General features: G+C 46.1%; 1 protein-coding gene across 1 annotated transcript in view; it reads left to right on the top strand.

The window, feature by feature from the left end:
* LOC131208567 (transcription intermediary factor 1-alpha) overlaps nucleotides 1-18,471 on the top strand; it is a 43,028-nt gene that overhangs the window by 14,766 nt on the left and 9,791 nt on the right. Inside the window, 1 exon segment of the mRNA XM_058201358.1 lies at nucleotides 16,731-17,216. Within this exon segment, the coding sequence (XP_058057341.1) occupies nucleotides 16,731-17,216 (486 nt within the window).

The raw sequence follows: 18,471 nt of genomic DNA on the forward strand, positions 1-18,471 counted from the left end.
AACGGTTTTGTAAGACCATCGCGAGGAAGGCGATTTTTTTATGAACACCACTCAGAGTGCTGCGTTTGAAAAGGGATCGTTCAAGTCCGAATGTCGTCCAACCTCTGGGTGGACGCGGGACGGACGGCTACACGACCGCTGTCCGTCCCTTGCGTGTGGAATTCTATCTTTACGACCCATCGGCTGCTGTCCTTTTTCGAAAGACATTTTATGGGTTCCTTCGTCTGCTGATAATATGGGTGTGTGGTCAAGATTTTTTTCCTTTCAAATTTTGTTTCAACTCCTCTACGTACGAACTAGCCTTTATTTTATCGTTTTTACTCCTTTTTTTGTTTTGACTGAAAATATTCAAACGGCTATCCTCCGTGTAGCGTTGGCCATCACTGGTGCCAAGTGAAGAGGTAGGGAGAGAGAGAGAGAGAGAGAGCGCGAAGCACATGGTTTTCAGAAGTACATTTTTAGAATTCCCTTTTCCCCTACGCCACGGACGGACAGTGGCCACATAGCAGAGAGGTGGAAAATGTACCGTTTGGGGTAAGCTTCTTCTTTCGTAGTCCCCGGCCATAGCCATAGTTTCCCCTCTATTACAGCACCTACAGTCACGACGGTCGGTCGATAGAGGCCTGAAATGTGCCAAACTGTTGATCATAAATTGGTTCATTTGGCAACGCCAAAAGAAGAACGATGGTGCGGGGCTGGGTTCGGCGTCAAAACGTCAAAGTCAGAAAATAAGGAACCTAAAACCCCCGGGGGGGTTAGGTTGGGTGACGTGCGCGCGCCGTTCGCTCCCCGCGCTCGCTTGTTAATAAATCATCGTGACACGCAGAACGGGCACCGACACCACCACAGTCGCGCAAACATTTTGACCGCTTTCGGAGTTTCGTGTGTATGTGTGTCAAGGTTTCCGTTTCATTTCGGCAAAGTTGTGCGTTTTTTTTTATCAAACTTTAGCCTTCGGTTTCGAGGCGTTTGACTTGTTTTTTTGCCACAAAAACGATCGAGTTTAAAATTCATATCAGCCTCACGCGCAGGACCGTGCGCTTGTGCGTGACCAATAAATTACATACAATTACTACCCCCACGGGGGAGGGGCCATTTATAATATGCTGCCTTCCATAAAATGTTGGAGGGGCCACAGGGGACGGCACGCCGGAAGACTGTTCAGCGGACTGGAAAAATAGCCAACTGAAATTGAAATCGCGCAAAAGAGAAAGAGACATGCGCGCGGCCACGGCTAGGGCCGACTTGGCAACGTTGCACAAGTTGCTCGTGGTTAATCTACGCCGGGACGGGAAACCGCCAGAACGACGGGGGAATGAATATCTGGTGGTCACGGTTGTGACCTTCGTTGCTCCCGAATAAATTGAGGCGCTGTTGAAACGAGCATAGATTTTATGAACCTGTATCCCGTTGGGCTAACGTTGTTAATTTTGAATAGTATTCAACTGAAAAATAATTTGAAAACTGTCATGATGTGGTCATGTTCTGAACGGTCTATCATGAAAGCCATTCAATAAGTTACACCAAATTATTCTTGTAAAATCATATCATATTGTATTGTTCGTGTAAATGTATAGTATTCTCTTCCCGATATGTTCCCCTGTTAAGAATGCAAAACGAAGTGATCCGGTGTCGTGTACCGCACACAAGTGGGTAATCGTCGGAACCTTCCGAGACCCCCGGGAGAGAAGGGCTGGCCAATGGATTGGTTAGTGTTTTTTTTCTTCGCCCAGGCGCAGCGACCCGTTGCGCCGACGGCTTCATGCTCCGTAGTTGGCATTTTTCGCTTTTTACCAATCGTTTGGCTCTGTGTGCTGCCAGCGGCCTATGCGCAACAGCATTCCCGGCGCGCACCGCGCAACGCCATGCCTGGCGGTGGCGGCTGGTCGATCGCCTATCTCTCTCACTCGTCTTTCGAGTCTCGAACGTCACGCTTGATGCGCTGCTTCGCGTTTGTCGTCCTACGCGACGCCACAGTGCGCTGTTGCCGTTGTCTGGCGCGTTGAGTTTCTGTTGAGGTTTGAAAATGCGTCCCGTGTCGCGACACTGCCCCGTTTCCTCGCTCCCGTCCGAGGACGGTAAAGCGAAGCATAACCTCTAACGTTACGACGCACCGGACGGACTGTAAAAATCCCCGCAGAGAGAAGGGAGGGGAAGAGAGAGAGAGAGCGCCGAAAGCCATTGAGGAACGCCGCAGGCAGGCGCACCGCATGTGTTCCCAGCGGCAGCGGCGCTCGACTTTGCGCAGCCCGCCGTCGGCCATTATTAGCTGCGCAGCTGTCGTTTTTCCGGCCTCTCCGGCGCTCCTGCTCTTCTGTGGGTGTTGGGTGTCTGCAACAGGCGGAAAGGCTTACCATTCCACGGGGTGTCGATGTTTTATCGACGGCAGGGACACTGTGACCGTCGGTGTAGTCGTGTTGCAGCTTTCGTGCGATGACACCAATACAAAAGCGAATCTTGTACGTTGTCGTTTTCATGTGTTGCTTGGCTGGTGTTTATGCAGTTTGATGCTGTTTATGCTATGCTGTTGTATCCTTTTCTTATTGGTTGTGATTTTTCAACAAGGGAAGCTATTTTCTACATTTTCCGTTTCAATTAGTATGATTTATTGTACGTTTAATTTGAACTCTTAATTATTTCTTTCTTTTTCACTTTTACGTGATGTTTTGATATTTTAGAGGTTAGAATGTCTATCGATCGAGGCAGTTAAATTACATTTATTATTTCACACTTTTTACACCCTTCTCACATTTCGTATGAAATGAGGGCGAGTGTTTTGTGGAGATGTGCGTCAAGTTTCGCTCCACAGAGCCTCGCGATTAATTCTGTAAACATTATTATCTTTTTATAACCCAAATTAAATGCCGGCCCCAATTAGACGAGATTCGACGTCGTGCGATTGCCGGCTGCGTGGTGGTGTGCGTGTCGTGTTTCTTTCCCCATAAAATTTTCATGTGCGCGCTTGAGTCAGCATAAACAAAAGTGGAATCCTCATAATGCTAAGCCGTGCGGATGAAGGACGCCACAGAATCGAGCCTCTCGACCAGCACAGCCATCGCGCCGCAGCGTTATCGTTAATCCATATTCATGAACTTAATTTGCTGCTCTCAGCTGCCTGTAGGGAGAGAGTGAGAGCGATTGATGCCGTATAGCGAATGCTGGCTATTGTTTATTGTTAGCATAATCTGAATTGCCCGGGGTTTTCGAACCGATGTTGGATTAAATCAACAAACAACAACGCAGAAGAAGACGCTTATGCTTGCGTGTGCCTCCGAAACCGGTGGAAAATGTTGGCCTTGTCCCCACGTTTATGAAACGATGTTGGGACGGTTTAAGCCTCCACTGGGGGTTTTATTATTTTAATACTCTCGCCGTGAGATTAGGCTTTGTCACCTTGCGGTTCGCTTCTGGAGACCTGGGTGAGCGATTGAGTCAGCTACATTATTCATCGATCGGTTGGATCGGGTGACCAACTAGACGAGCCTGTATCGTTTGGAATGGTGTAAAACAGGAAACACCAAAGTTTTAATTTTTCAGCATTTCCAGACTGCCGTAAACCACTTTGCATCGTAAGTTGATACGGCCTGATTTAAAAATGGTATCGCAGCATCGGCTGCTGCATCGTTTGCATCACAATGCGTGCCGCGGTCGCATATCCGTTGTGCATAAAAGAGTCAGTGTCCCTGTTGTTTCAGTCCCAAATTAGCATTTTTGTCATTAGATGCGACATTTTGTGGTGCGACACATGATTACAGCTCGAGCCACGTGCTCGAGGATGGTGCTGACTATGGCCATTGGAATTATGCTAAAACACTAACAAGCGGCGGACAGATAGAGAGAGAGGGAGAGACAGCGACCTAGAGGGCCAAGAGATAACGAAACACCAAAAAGCCGCACGTTGGAAAGTTGGAAAACCTTATTTTGTATTCAGAATTTTTATTCATTGGGTTTGCTTGGCACGAACACCAAAATGGCATACGGTAATGGCTATTCATCTCACTCGCTTGGTGTGGCGCGGCGCCCTGTGTGGGTATTGGGAAATGCTAATCGGTCGCATCACGAGGCTCTGCAGTTTGCATAAATTTCTACAATTTGTTTGTTTCTTCTACGGAAGAAAAAAAAGTGTGTTTGCTTAACGGGGGTCTGATATTATGCTGCAGGACGAAACACCAGTCCCTCGGAAGTAGTGATCTGCAGTTCGGCGTTCGTCCTTCAACTGACCTTCTGCCTTACCCTATCGTCTGTTGGATACGATAAATAAAATTATGTTTCCTGTTTTTCATAGACCACCTATTGTGGGACTTCTTTTTCTCGCGCAAACGCCATTTAAATATCAAATCAAATGTCCGCCTGCCAATTTGTACTATTTGACGTTTCGCCATTGCGCACAAAATGAAACCGACCGATTGATGAAATTTGCACTGGCTTTTGGTGTGGTCGGTTGACTCCTGTAGCCGTCAACCGCATCCGATCGATGCTGGGATAATTCAATTTTATCCCATCAAAAAATCGACCTCAAGTCGAGGGGATAAGTTGGATGGAAATGGATTTATTAAAAGATTTCTTCATTCATCCGCCGTTAGGCCGTAGTACGAGAAATCGGGGAAGCATAAAATGGACGACAAAATAGGATACTGTTTCGCGGCTTGAGGATTGTACATTTTTATGTTCTGCTCTTCGCGGGATGGAGGCGCAGGATTTATCGTTGTCCTTACTTCCCCGGCGAGTATTTCGGGCCAACAATTGCGTCAATGGCCGTTTAATGATCCGTGCACAGCTGTCCCGTTCCGCGATTGCTCTATCCAAACCACTGCAAGAGGGCAACAACGAGGCTCATTGTATCCATTGGCCCTGCTGACCTTAGCCGTTACGAAATGTGGCCCGCTAGTGGGGTCGTTGAAGTCGTAAAGAACATTCAGACGTGATTCTTGTTATGCAAATATCATCAACCGGCTCACGGGGCCGCGGAGCCATTGTGTGGTCAATAAACGGGAATGCTGATTGAATGTGAAAGTGTTGCGCTACGTTTGCATTCGTTCAATTTTCCAAATCCCCGAATGCTACGAGAACATTAGAAAATAACGTTGAACAATTGTTCGTTAAAGGGGCCCTTGAAAGGCTAAGACTATTCCATTATATTATCAAGTTTTGTCTGGAAGCAGTTTTGCTTTAGTATTTATTATTTAAAGCTTTTTCCTTCTTTTTCACGTTTTCTGTTGCTCTTTTCGGCTTTGAAAACGACTATAGTTTGTCTCTTGCCGTTTTAGTGCTTCCTTAAACTTGCGCTGACCAAAAGGACGAACAGAAGCGGTGTCCCTATTTTCTTCGTTCGTTCACTTTTCTCGTAAGACGGCCATTTTTGAACCCTCCGCGACTGCTCCGACATTATAATCCATTATTTCAGACTGCTGCCTGTTTTCTTATCTTTTTAGCGTTAGCTTCCCGGCACAGGCTGGCTGGCTGGTTAGGGAATGATGAGAAGATTTCCCAACCCTAGTCGGGAAAAGCGTTTCGAAAAGCACTTCAAAACAATCCTCGGCCCGGTGCTTGTTTTTCGTGCGGCTTCCTTTCCGCTTGGTGCTCCATTTTCTTGGCTTTTGAAGTAGCTCACATAATTTAATGATAAAGTCGACGAAGCTTGGCACAGACACAGGACCGTTCACTCCATGTTGGCGACGCCACTGGAGCTGGAGCGAATAATGGCAGCATGATATAAAAACATTTGATTTGCCGTTCCAGTGCTTGGGCACCAGTGCTACCACGTTGGCGTAGTTGAGAAAGTTGAATTTTATTTTAAATTCGTTTTTAAGAACCCATTAGGCGGGCGAGCGAACGAGATTGTCTAGCATCCAATTGTGATTCACGGTGGCCATCGGGCGAGACGACAGGGGCCGCAAAGTGGTCGAATTAAATCGTGTGTAAAATATTCAAAGTGTAATTTTCAAAAAAACATAGTCCCACCTCAGGCGCTCCACCAATTACGATCAAGCGGAACGGCGGCGGCGACGGCGAATGGAAATGATTTAAATTAACGAACATCCATGATTTATGCCAGCGGCGGGGAGACTGTAGCAGCCTACCGCCGCCCATATGTGACCACATCATACAGCATTTGATGAATAATTTCAACCTGTACAGGGTCCGAGTGGAAAGTCCGGTGCGCCCGGAGGACCTCACCAAAGTACCAAGTTCAAATGCCTGGCTCTTGTATGGCCCACAATCACGGCGAAGGAGATGAATTATTTATTTACCGTACACGGGATGAATTATTAATGCCATCGTCCTGTGAGCCGCCCCGGTTAGAGCGAGAATTGTTGTGTTTGCCCCGTGACCCTTTTTTGCACTCTCCAAAGTCATTTGCGTGGCACTTTCCGGACCCGGAGGCACCCGGAGGTGAGTGCAATAAACATCACGTCAAGGGAGCTAATACTGAATGCAATTTACATATAGTCCTTTCCGTTAACGTGTCCAGCAACGGCGCGGACGGCTCGGCTTTTCAGCAATAGTCGCGAAGTCCAAGCTTTTTATTCGGGTGGCCTCGGAGTTTTTTCTGGCTCTGGCAAGCCATAAAATTGGCGAACAGAAAATCCAATCACGGCGCACAGGAATATAGGCACCCCACACACCATCGGAACCAGAGCGGGCACCGTAGTTTGGAGTTTGGAAGGAAATCCGCTTATCGGAAGTCCTCCTCCAGAGCCGGTGTTGGGGGAACTAATCGAATTCGGTACTCCTCGGTTCGGAGCATAAAACAGCCTTATAAACGAAAGCCCGCGCTCGCCGCGCGGCGGTTATGCGCGCCTCCAGACGTCCTGGTATCAGAAATGACGCGAATCTGGAGAACCCCCAATCTCGTTGTCGCACTGTGTAAGAGTATAGAAGTTATGGCAGGTTCACAATAGTTTGTGTTTAACAGCGAACCATTCATTGTTCAAGATCTAAGAGTACTTGATTGACAGATCAGAAACTTGACAACTGCATTCTTTGGCTACGAGCGTTTTTACCGGACCCCCCAACCGAACAAGGAAACCTTATTAGTTGAAGCTGAAATTAGAATAAATTTGCATCATCACTGCCGTTTTTTTACCACCATTCGCGAGGAGTGTCGTTGGAGAACGACAAACCATTAGCTCAACTGAAACACATTAGTCATGGTAAGCCCCCAATAAAACAGGATTCCACTGAGTGATGGGTTTTTTTTTATTGCTGTTGTTGTCGGATCCTCGCCTAAGTGAACCGCCCATCAGGGAAATTGATGAAACGTTAAAACCATGTCCTCCCATACCTCAATTAACTTAGAAGTAGCGCTCGGCACGTGTCTTTGGCTGTGTTTTTATGTGCTTGTGTCTGTTTTTTCTCAGAATGCCAGTGATGCGATACGCATCACGAACACATTCCTCCAATTGGCATTTTAATTCTATTCTCGGAATGTCACTGAGTAAATGTCACAACAGCAGCACTAATCCATCCATTAAATTGTCAAAAAAGTAGACAGAAACTGATTGGTACATTGCTCGGACCCCGCAACGCAAAGGTACTGTGAGAGAGAGAGAGAGAGAGATGGGAAGATTAGCGGTTGATTGATGTGTGTAGAAATGGACACATGCATTTTACATAAGAGCCTCTCTAAGCGTCCGTTGGCCTTCACGAAGCCGTGACTCGTTACGGGTACAATATTAGTTGCGTGGTTAATAAATTATGCTCGACACAGTTTTTATTATTCACAACAGCACTCAATTGCCCATCGAAGGATTCTGGGTGGGTTGCTGTAGAAACGCGGATTTTTTTAAGCGCAAGGGAAACGGCCCGAGCATGACATCACTGGCCACGTTGCCGTTGTTTGGCGGGCGGTGGTTCGTGATGGCGTAGCGATTGCTTCTCCCTGGGCGGTTCCGACATTGGCAACGTCGCAAGCACGTCGTGTTGCGTCCCCGAGTAAAGCGGGAGGAATAAAAAGAAAAACATGGCCCCTGCCTGTTAAGTGGAACACTAGTGTCTTGTGTTGTTAGCTTGGATGTCTGCTTGAAGTTGCTTTTCTTTTTTCGTTCGCCTCAAGGCATTTAAGCACAAGATCGCCGCGAGGCAATAATCATTTCGCCCGCCACACACGTGCGTAAGGGATGCTGCGCATGCGCCTTTAACCTAACGTATGGCGGCGGAGTCGTAAAAACGAGCCGTAACTTCTGTCCACCTTCTCGCAGGACTGACCACAGGCCACAGGATGGTGCCACCCACGGAGACCGCCGCGCGGGGACAGGTGGATCTGTTCGTTTGATTTGTTGCCGTTTGTGGATGTGTTGGTTTTGTGGGAATTGGTTTTGGATGTGTGGTGCTGAATGTCGAAAGCGATAAAGTGGCGAACGGGATCAGCCGTGTCGTCCCCGGCGGTGGTAGTAGTGAAACCCGTGTGTCTTTTTTTGGGGTTAATGCTTGTCATTTATTATTATGAGTTGTTGTGTTATTTATTTTTATGTGCCGTGCCGTACTCCCCGCGACCCCCTTATTGCGTGGAGTTCGCGTTTCTGGCCCGTCGCTGATGAGATCGTAAAATGCGATTTGCTATGACGTGTTTACCTCTTCCGTGACGATATTTTTGTCGTTTTCGCTTTCCGCTTTCCGGTGAGCGATTCCGTTTTGTGAACGGCAGAAGTTTGCATTTTGACGGTGTAAGGACACGGCGCGATCCGTTTGTAGCCGGGTTTTCTACTCGCTGGGAGCAAAACACATTTTGACGGCACCATAAATCATTATTTTATGTTTCTATCGTGTTCGTGTCGTAAGACACTACCTCGAAAAGGGGAATATTATTAAAATAATTTAAATTAATGAGCATCATATCTTACGTACCACAAGTTGTTATAATATTGATCATAATAGTTGTGCCATACATCAAATCGTCTCAAGCTTTAAAATACTATTTATCTCATCAGTAAGAGAACCGCCATAGAACCAAATAGAGAGAATGACTAAGTCCTACACGTACCAAGGCACGTACAGTCCCAAAATATTGCTCCATAATGAAAGTACAAAACTGCATTGCCCTCTTCTAAATTTTAATCCCAATGAAATATGACCAACTGAAAACCTTCTACTTTCAACATATAAATATGGTTCCGCCTGTCTCTCTGTCTATCGGTGCAATATTGATAGCCTTCCAGTAAATGTGCACGGATTTAGCAAGATTAAATGGGCCGGCAAACGGTACGTCCAACGTATGCGAGAACCAAAAGGGATTACAGAAACTTACGCGAGTTCGTAATGTATCTCTACCCTCGTACCAATTGCTTATTTTCGTACGATTTTTCAACCGAGTCCCACATGTCCGTTGTCGGATTTGATTTTGACGATTATTGATCGACGCTTTATATTTCAGTTGTGTTGGGCAGGTCGTTAGAGCCACTGGAAACATTGATTAACTATGCTGCTTAGTGGGGATTAAAAAGGAAACCGAACGTTTATGTGCAACATTCATACGATGTGGGGATAGAAAAACAATACAAACGATCGATGCTGAGGATTGGAATGAATCATTCTATTTTATTCGCCGTCGTATCGCACCACTGTCAATTTTGCTGCACAATCACCACTACCATTCGTAGGGTTTCGGATGCTTCGCTGAACAACGCCATTGTGTTCGAAGCTGATGGACGGCGGACTAAAGCGGTCTTGCGCCGCGCCAAAGGACACCAACATGATGTGGGAGGGGAGGATACACGAGATGAGGCCATACATCACACGGTGCTGCTATAATAACGGTCCAGGAAATTGAATTTGATTAATCGGATGCTGCTGCCGTGTCAACAATGGCGGCAAAATCTTCAAAGCAAACATTCTGCATTCTGGGTTACGGTGGATTCTCGGCAATCCAGACAAATGTTGTCCAGAGCGTATGGAAGTGAAGTCCATTCCGGGGCCATAAACGAGTGAAGGCTGATGGATAATCGAGAATCTACTATCAAATGTTGGTTCACGATCGATTTATGATTAGCAAAGGATTTAGCCGGCCTATTGCAATCTGGCCAATACTGATTAACTTGATTTTCGCACGTTCATGGGATGGTTTGGGTCTCTTACAATCTTTTAGAACTGGCTTGAATATCTCGTAAGATTGGAGGTGTAATATGATTTGAAATCTCGTACAAACATTATCGGCACAACGTTTGATCTATGTTTATAAAGTGCAGTATCAACATTGGTTCCACGTTATCGCAACCAGCCCAACCATGGCTGGTGTCTGGTGTGGTGTATTTAAGCTTGTTATAACAACCTTTGACCATCCCCGAAAACCCGTGTTCGTGTGTTTTGGAAGAATTTATAATACCCTTTCGATTAGATAACGCCAAGGTATAGGAACCGAGTGGTTGGCTTTCTCAAACGGCGATGGTTTACGACGCCGCAAACCGTAAATCACGTCTACTGAAGAGTTTGGTGCATATGTATTTTCTCTATTTGTTAACTTCTAAATAAATTTTTTGGAATAGTCTTAATTTTTTGTATCTTTAGCCCATTTCTTGTAAAGATAAGAAAACACATCATCAGAATGTTGAGAAAATTTTGAAGCGGTATGATTAAATGTTTGCTAGTGTCTGTGGTGCTGTCACTCGCAAAGCCGAACGCCATCCCATCACCGCCGTCAAGTCAGCGCTGCCATTAATCCGTGGATAGAGCTTCGGCGATGAATTGATTACGGCACATTCATCGAAGCATAATGTTTCGCTCCGTCGCGCTGCATCCACAACACAGCTCTTCGCTTCCATTACCATGAAGTTTCCGTACACAATCTCCATAATCCGGTTATTTATGGCTGCATCCTTGCGCGCGAGGCACGCCGAACGGCAAGAATCTCATTTCAGTTAAAAGGATTCCGAAGGACAGACGGGTGAACAGCTCTCGGTGCGCTCAGAGGGTGAGAAAATGCAGCAAATGTTGCGCGCGCGCGTTTCGCCCTCCTGTGTACATAAAATCCAGGAACTCTACTACTCGCCACAAGCCCCGGCCGTAAGAGGATTTCTTTCTTCGAATTCCGCTTTAACTGTTACCTTCTGGGGAGAGCATAAAAAAGCTGATGGGAAAAGTTGCCAGAAAAAAAGATAAAGAGAGAACCGTGACAGCATTCATTTTCCGAATGCGTACGGGGAAAATCTGTCAGTTGACGGCAAAACAACTAGCGCAGGGCGGCCGGTCGGCCATTTGTAAATATTTTACCTAAAGTTTTGCGCTATTTCAAACCGTCTCCCAAGACGGCGGTGGGTTTGGGTGCAAAACTTTTCTCGAAATCTTCTCCGAGTCTGTCGCGGAGGGGGCTTTGTCATCGGTTCCGCTCCTGTTAGTCCGTGCGTTTGGCCAGTGTACAGAAACTAATAAAAAACTTGTACCTGTTTGCACAAGTCGTGCCGCTTCGCTCCGGTTCGCAAAGTATGACGAGAAACTTTCATACAATTGAAATATTTTCTTTATGATAATGTTTCTCAGCCTTTTATTAGAGCGCTATTGTGAAGGGAAACCCCGTTCACAGAGACAGCTGATGGGAGTTTTACTATGGGGAACACTGTAACAGATAGTAGCTGGTCGTGGAAAATGGAAAATGCATTCGAAACGAAATTGTACATCCGTATTAATTACAGCGGCCGGTGTACGGTGCCAAACCGGATCACAATATTTCAAGCTCAGCCAAGCAGAATTTTAACTTTTTCCATAAATTCGGTCCCCCGGAAGCGAAGGCAGCGGTTGTCTTTTGGGCGCACTAGACGCCCGGTGCGAAGATCATCTATCCGAGACTTCTGTGCTTCTTCATCGGGGTGCGCCTCCACTACGGGCCGGATGAAGAAGCAATTTAATTTCGTAATGATAGAACATTAATCAGATTATGGCACTCGATTTTTGTGCAGCGTCTCATTGGCCCGAAGGCGCCACATTTTATGTTTCGCATTCCAATTCGACGAACTGTCGAAAAGTTCGCGAAAAGTTTGTTCATCGCATGGCTATTACTTGGGAATAGTTGAAAATGCACTTAACTCTTTCCATAATCAGATTTCACAAATGTGCCGTAGGGCCACCCAAATGTTTCCCAATCTGTTTTTATTACTAAAACTCTGCCAACTAAGCACCTTTCTAATGGTTCGTTTGGGGGCGCAAAATTGAAGTTATCTTTCATCGCCAACACGAGACGCTCTCGATCTCCGGAGCGAAACGATCGCGACCCAGAAATGGAAAGTAAAAAATAGCATGCGTATCCTACGCTACTCCTCGTTCAATGGAGAGACGGAATGGCGCGTGTCCGACGTACAGCTCAACACGTGTAGGCCGCGAGTGCCACGACACTTGTCTAGTCCTCTCTGCTGTCAATTGGTGTGTGACTTCCGAACAAATTACAGAGGGACCACGGCGGTACAGCAAGGAAGGCATATGATCGGTTGTGGTGGGCAGATATCCGAAACAGAAACTCGACCTTAACGGTCGAGAACATTTTCGACGTCGGAGGTCGGCATAACCTCCGGTAGTACAGAGGCGTAGCACTGGCATAGCGTCGATTGGAAGTAACCCTGTTGGCTCGGGACACCCACGGTCACGTTTCAAATTTGGCTGACACCACCAGCACGAGCAACGTGCTCTGGGTAATAGCAGATTTAGTGTAGTCTTAGTTTGGAGACAAAAAGCGGAAATTTCCGGTGCATTTCCGGTGTTCCATCGCAATACTAGGTCATTGGGATGTGTTTGCTTCCTTTAACGTTCTTTGCGTAGCAATTCTGTGGAGACGCCGCTCAAAGCAAAGAGATCCCATTTAGTAGTTTGGTGGATCATTTGGAGCGAGGTACTGCGGAGGACGAGCTCCTCACACTTGTCAACCTTTTCGCCACACGTCACATCAGAGTCGCGACCGTTCACTGCCCTCTGGTGACACTACTGCGCCTTGGCGTGCGCGTGGGATATGGATGCTTGTGTCTGGATGACGCCAACGTCTCATATTTTCCCGGTGGTGATCGTCACATGGCGACGATCCCACGGCGACTTTGTGATGTTTGATCGTCGTTCGTCGTTCCCTCACTAAAAATCCCACTTGACACGCGCTCTGACACGAAATTCGGATTTAATTCGTTTGAACGTGAGTTGGGTTTCGTTTTCGTTTCCCCCGCGCCATAAACACGTCCAGGCGATGGTTCCAGCGTGGTGCGGGGTGTGGGCTGTGGAGTGGTTTTTAGAGCAGTCATCGGAGACACGTTAAAGCACTTGACTTTGTGCACTGCACAACTGCGTGTGGAGAGCCAGGAACCTGTCGCTGCCCGAGAGGGCAAACCTTCTAGTAACTGTCACGACGACGAACGTGACGGGGAATAATCCAATTTGGTACGCCGCTGAGATTGTTAATGGAGTGCGCTGTGGTTAAATTTAATTAGCGGATGTTGGAAAGGGAGTTTTAATATTATGTGTGACACCGAAATGCATAACGTTGGGTAAAGATGGGAAAGAACAAAATAATGTCATCGATTGGGTACCTACAAACAGCTACAACTACTCAAAATGAACGCTATTAGGCTATTAGGTACGAGAATTAGTGTTGTACGTTTTCGGGTAGTTCAAGTGTTTTGAAACACTGTTAATTGACTCGAATCGTACCACTGGAAATTACCAAAAACATTAGTTTTTTTTTGCATAAACGATAACGAAAAGATAACGGAAGTTCAAAGAAAAATGAACGGTTCAGCTAGTTGGAACTGTAGGGTGTGATCTACAATGAACTACATACTTCTACTGGTTGGTTGTGGTATAATCTTACAGCATCATTTTTCTCTCAGCTTCAGGAAGACTTTTAGCGGAGAGATCGATTCTAACGATCATCATTACACTGGCGAACATAATTTTCAACTAAAAATGCGTTTCGAAAACACAGCAACACACAACAACACAACAAAGTTATGAAGTTGGTATACAAATGCTAGAAATGTATTTACTAATGTGTCTTGTCGAAACTTGTTTGCTCACTCAATGATTCCATTTCAATCAATCAATCATTAGACAAAACTATCACAAATGTCATAAAAACTTATAAAGTTGAGTGCGAAACAAACCAATCACGCGCTAGGCGACCTTCACACACCAATCTCACGAGTGAAAACGATAAAAGGCTGTTCGGTAATCGTTTTATTACAGAGCCACGTAAGTTGTTAGACATTTTACAGCTTTACAGCAGCCCATAAATTATGCGAACCCATCCAAATGCAGCCTTTAGAACTTGTCGCTCTAATCGCGAGTCCTATGTGTTAAAACAGGCCAAAAAAGGGGATTTCCTATTAAATTTGACATTCGCCGCGATGCTCTAACGTCGTTGATGTCAGTTGATTGCAGTCAATAATGAACGGAAAAGTTTTCAGACAGCATTTCTTAATTTAACCTTAACGACGTTGGGGGGGCGCTTACCAGTAAACCCAGTTATCGCAGGTCTCATGTTGTCTTTCAAAATTACGTCGATTAGTTCTATTTTCGCGGTCGTATTTGGCAGTTCGCGACCGGTATGCAAATGAATATTTATCACACAGACCGACGAACGGAGTGAACTTTTGTTACCATTGCTCCGCTCGTTCGATGGTGCGCTGCCTGTCTCTATATCGGCACTTTCGACTCATTGGGCGCGGGTTGATTAAGATGAATGATGATTGATGCGTGTTCGAGAAGTCATTGTTGCCGTGCGGCGTTCCGCGAAGCACCAGCTGCCAGACGCTGTTTAAAGACCTTTCGCACAAGATGGCGCGAATGGGCGCTGGTGCTTTATTGCGATGTGCTTCCTTTATGGTTCATAAATTTCAAAAACTCCTCGGAGTCAACCGACAATAGTTTAGCGAGCGATAGTTTAAAGCGCGCACTGCATAACATTAATGAACATTTATTATCTGTTTTAGTTTGGGCTGTTTAGGTTTTGGTTGCAGGTCCGAACAGCAGCGTGTCAATCGGGGAAGATTCGCCTGGAGGATGCTGTCGACGCGTAAAAAGGGTAAACAAAGCGGAGAAAGATTGATTGCTGGCAGGCGTTAACTGAATTTGGATCAATCTTCATTTAACGTTGCTGCGTTTTCGTCAAGTAATTGTGTGTGCCCGGACCGGACCAGACAAGACCTCCCAAGCGTTGTGATAATGAACCGGAGAGTTTGCTGATTGATTTAATTATTTTCTCACTTATTGATTCGCTCGTGCGCGAAAACACGCACGTTGTTTGGTAACATGTGCCATTTGTCGGTACCAAGAGGCGTCAGTATGATTAGATTTGTAACGTCGTTGGTAACGCAACATGCAACGTTGCCAAGCTGTGCCTTGGGTGCCTTTCTCGGTGGACTAAGCCCTGTCGTTCGATCGCATTATCAGCAATCGTCAGTAATTGCATCGTGCTTGGAACGTTTACCATTCCTTCTCCGCTGTTACTGATAGTTACTTTAATCCAGAAATCAGTAACAAATATTACTTCATCGCTTTTTGTACGAGAAATGCCATAAAACTGCAGCTGTCAACTGCAGAGGATATTGAATCACACCGGATATCAGACCCTTATCTTATCGTCTATACTATCACTCCACTGACGCCAGCTGGCTTAAGTTGGGAATTAATGGAATGGGCACGGCCACAACTCCCCAGAAATCGTGCTTTGTGGATGAAGAACTGGTGAATTGAATTGGGCGTGGCGCTGCAGGGAATGTATACAAGATCATTTATATTAGGCGCATAGAATGTTGATACCGTGACCAGCTACCTGATCAATATTGTCAGACACTAGAGCAACGTTGCAGCAAAAGAACTGCATTGAAACACGCTTTTCTCGTTTTGTTCAATCATTTATATTTTTCAATATCGGGTTTCGGTCGCCTTTGTGGTGGATGCAGCCCCAGCTTAAGTTAAGAGTTACGTTAAGTTATTTCACCTTGGTGCGCCATCTGTTGATGGGTTCCACTATTCTGCGACTGTTCGACTGTTCCCTTTAATTTTTGGGGTTCAATTCGTATGGTTGGTAGTTCCAAACCGTAGTCGATAACGGGGTTCGTGAGGATCTCCAATTTAAAACGCCCATTAAATTTATGATTTATGTCTGGTCCCATTTTATTATGGACGTAATTGGCGTTCGGATGGGGGGCCCAGTCGTAAATCTGCGCCACAGAGTACTAGGGGGCACCTTCTGAAGTTTTACATGTCCCACTGGAGCGTCATGTGTGGCGTTCCGGAAATTCCTTTGAAATACCCGTTTGTTGACGTGGCTGACAGCGATTCGTCCTGGTATCGCAACGTGCGATGATTTTTTAGTCACTAGGTGACGTGGCGTCGCGAGTTTCTCATGAACTACTTTCAACGCAGTAGACCAGTGTGGATTCCTCGGTGTCGGGAAACCGTTTCAACAGCTGCGACGCTTCCCTTCGACTACGCAAATCACCTTCCGACGGGAGGTCAAACGGCGTTTCGTTCAGTACCGCGAAGGTTGACCCTTGGCCTAGGTGCACAAATTGAATTGCAAAACCAAGATGAAGTAACGGTTCCTGTAGTAAGTGTTTTGGTCTTAAAATGAGCCATTAAGTTAGATTTAAGGCATGGCTCGTGATGGTGGCTATGAGTTGATAGTTCGTTTACCGGCCGATGTGGGGTATGCCGTGATTTCCTTGGTGCAATCGGATGATGTAGGCAATACCAATATATTCTTATCTATTTTGTAGTAATTTCGGAGTGTCTAATTTTTTTAAACCTTTCCCTTCCCACAGATTGATGCACCAGAGACGGCAAACCAATCACCGGCGCCTACTATGTGCGTCTGGTGTTCGCAGACCCTCACGACCAACGATCGGCCGAAGCTGCTCGAGTGTCTGCACATTGCCTGCCACGCGTGCGTCAAGCAAAAGTTCACCGATCAGCACGGCAGCTCCGCTCTGGTGTGCCCGGTGTGCAAGATGGAAAGCCGGCTCGACCACATCATCGACAACGTTTTCTTGAGCGAGACGACGACCGCCAGCAGTGGCGGCGAGGACAATCCGGGCAGCGTCGAATCGACCAAGGATCTCATTAAGTGCGGTTGCTGCACTGAGGATGCGATCGCTACGTCGTGGTGTGTCCAGTGCAGCGAATTTATATGTGACAGCTGCGTGCACGCTCACCAGCGACTTAAGATTACCAAGGAGCACACGATCAAGTCGAAGGAGGCTGCTTTCAGCGAGCAGTCAGGAAAGATAATGTGCCACGTGCATCCACAGGTAGGTGATCGAATTCTGGCAAAGCAGCGATAGTGGTCCACTGATAGCGACTGGATCGATCTCTTGAATTTTGTTGATCTTTCCATTACCGCCGTTTATTTTGTCGTTATGCCCGTACGTCCACCGTGACCTAGTTATCAGATTTCCTTCGTGATTGACAAGTTGTGCAACGGGAGACATTTTTTATTGGCTTCACGAACGATACTTTAGACAAGAGCCTAATATTCCCCTGAGCGGGTTTTATTTTTATTCTATGTTACTCGGTTGACCTTCGGTTTCAAGTACGATGCTTTTTGATCTGCACTAAAATTTTCGGTAAATGAAAATTTCTTTTCCCGCAAATATTTTAATCCATGGGCTGTTTCCATTTGCGTGGTTCCCACATATATTTTTATTATTTTCATTTTCGTCCCTTCTATATGACTTATTGGCTAAACTTTGATAGAACTATAATCGCGAGCTGATATAGGAAAAGTGCATTAAATCATGTAGCTAAATTAATGAAATTAAAGCATTTAATTGTTTGATATAGAGATCAATGTAATTAATATAATTACTCTTCTCCCAAACAAGTATTGTAGAAACAAGTTACACAGAACGCAACCCATATTTAACTGTTGGCCATGGCTCAAGTGGCAGACTCACAAACCAGACTGCACCCCAGCAATCATGGGTTCGGATCCTCGTCGTAAACAGCCAACCTGCAGCTGTCGATGGGCTTGTGGTTGTTGTGTTTGTTGATGTACGAAATCGTGACCAAATGGTCCTTCGAAGTTTTAAACGCGGCGGCGCTCCTTTGTCGCTACCGACAGCGAACAATGCATCCTTTTGTGTCCTGTCGGTCAGTAATCGAGGTTGTCGCGAATGGCGGCCCACTACACTGAATTGTGGGACTTGTGGGTTTACCATCAGCGACCGAGTGTCATCGTCAGCATAATTATCACCATGAAACGAACTTCATTGTTTGACAGCTTTCTAGTGCTCCAACGGATGCACCCGGAAAGTGTATAATAATACATTTGCAACTTCGGTGGCCAACAATGCGCTACATTGTGGTGATCCAATGGGAGTTCATCGTCAGGCAATATCGTCAGTTCGTCCAGATATTGGATGTTGGGGACGAGATGCTGCCGTTTCACCCGAATGAGGGCACGTTTTTATTCGTTGTCGCCTCGATCCGTTCACTCCTTCGTTCTTTCATTAAGCGCGTTTAATGAACGCGGTTAAGATTGTGGTCCATTGTAGCGGAACGGAT

Source organism: Anopheles bellator, chromosome 2 (assembly GCF_943735745.2).
Source record: "Anopheles bellator chromosome 2, idAnoBellAS_SP24_06.2, whole genome shotgun sequence".
Lineage (NCBI taxonomy): Eukaryota > Metazoa > Arthropoda > Insecta > Diptera > Culicidae > Anopheles > Anopheles bellator.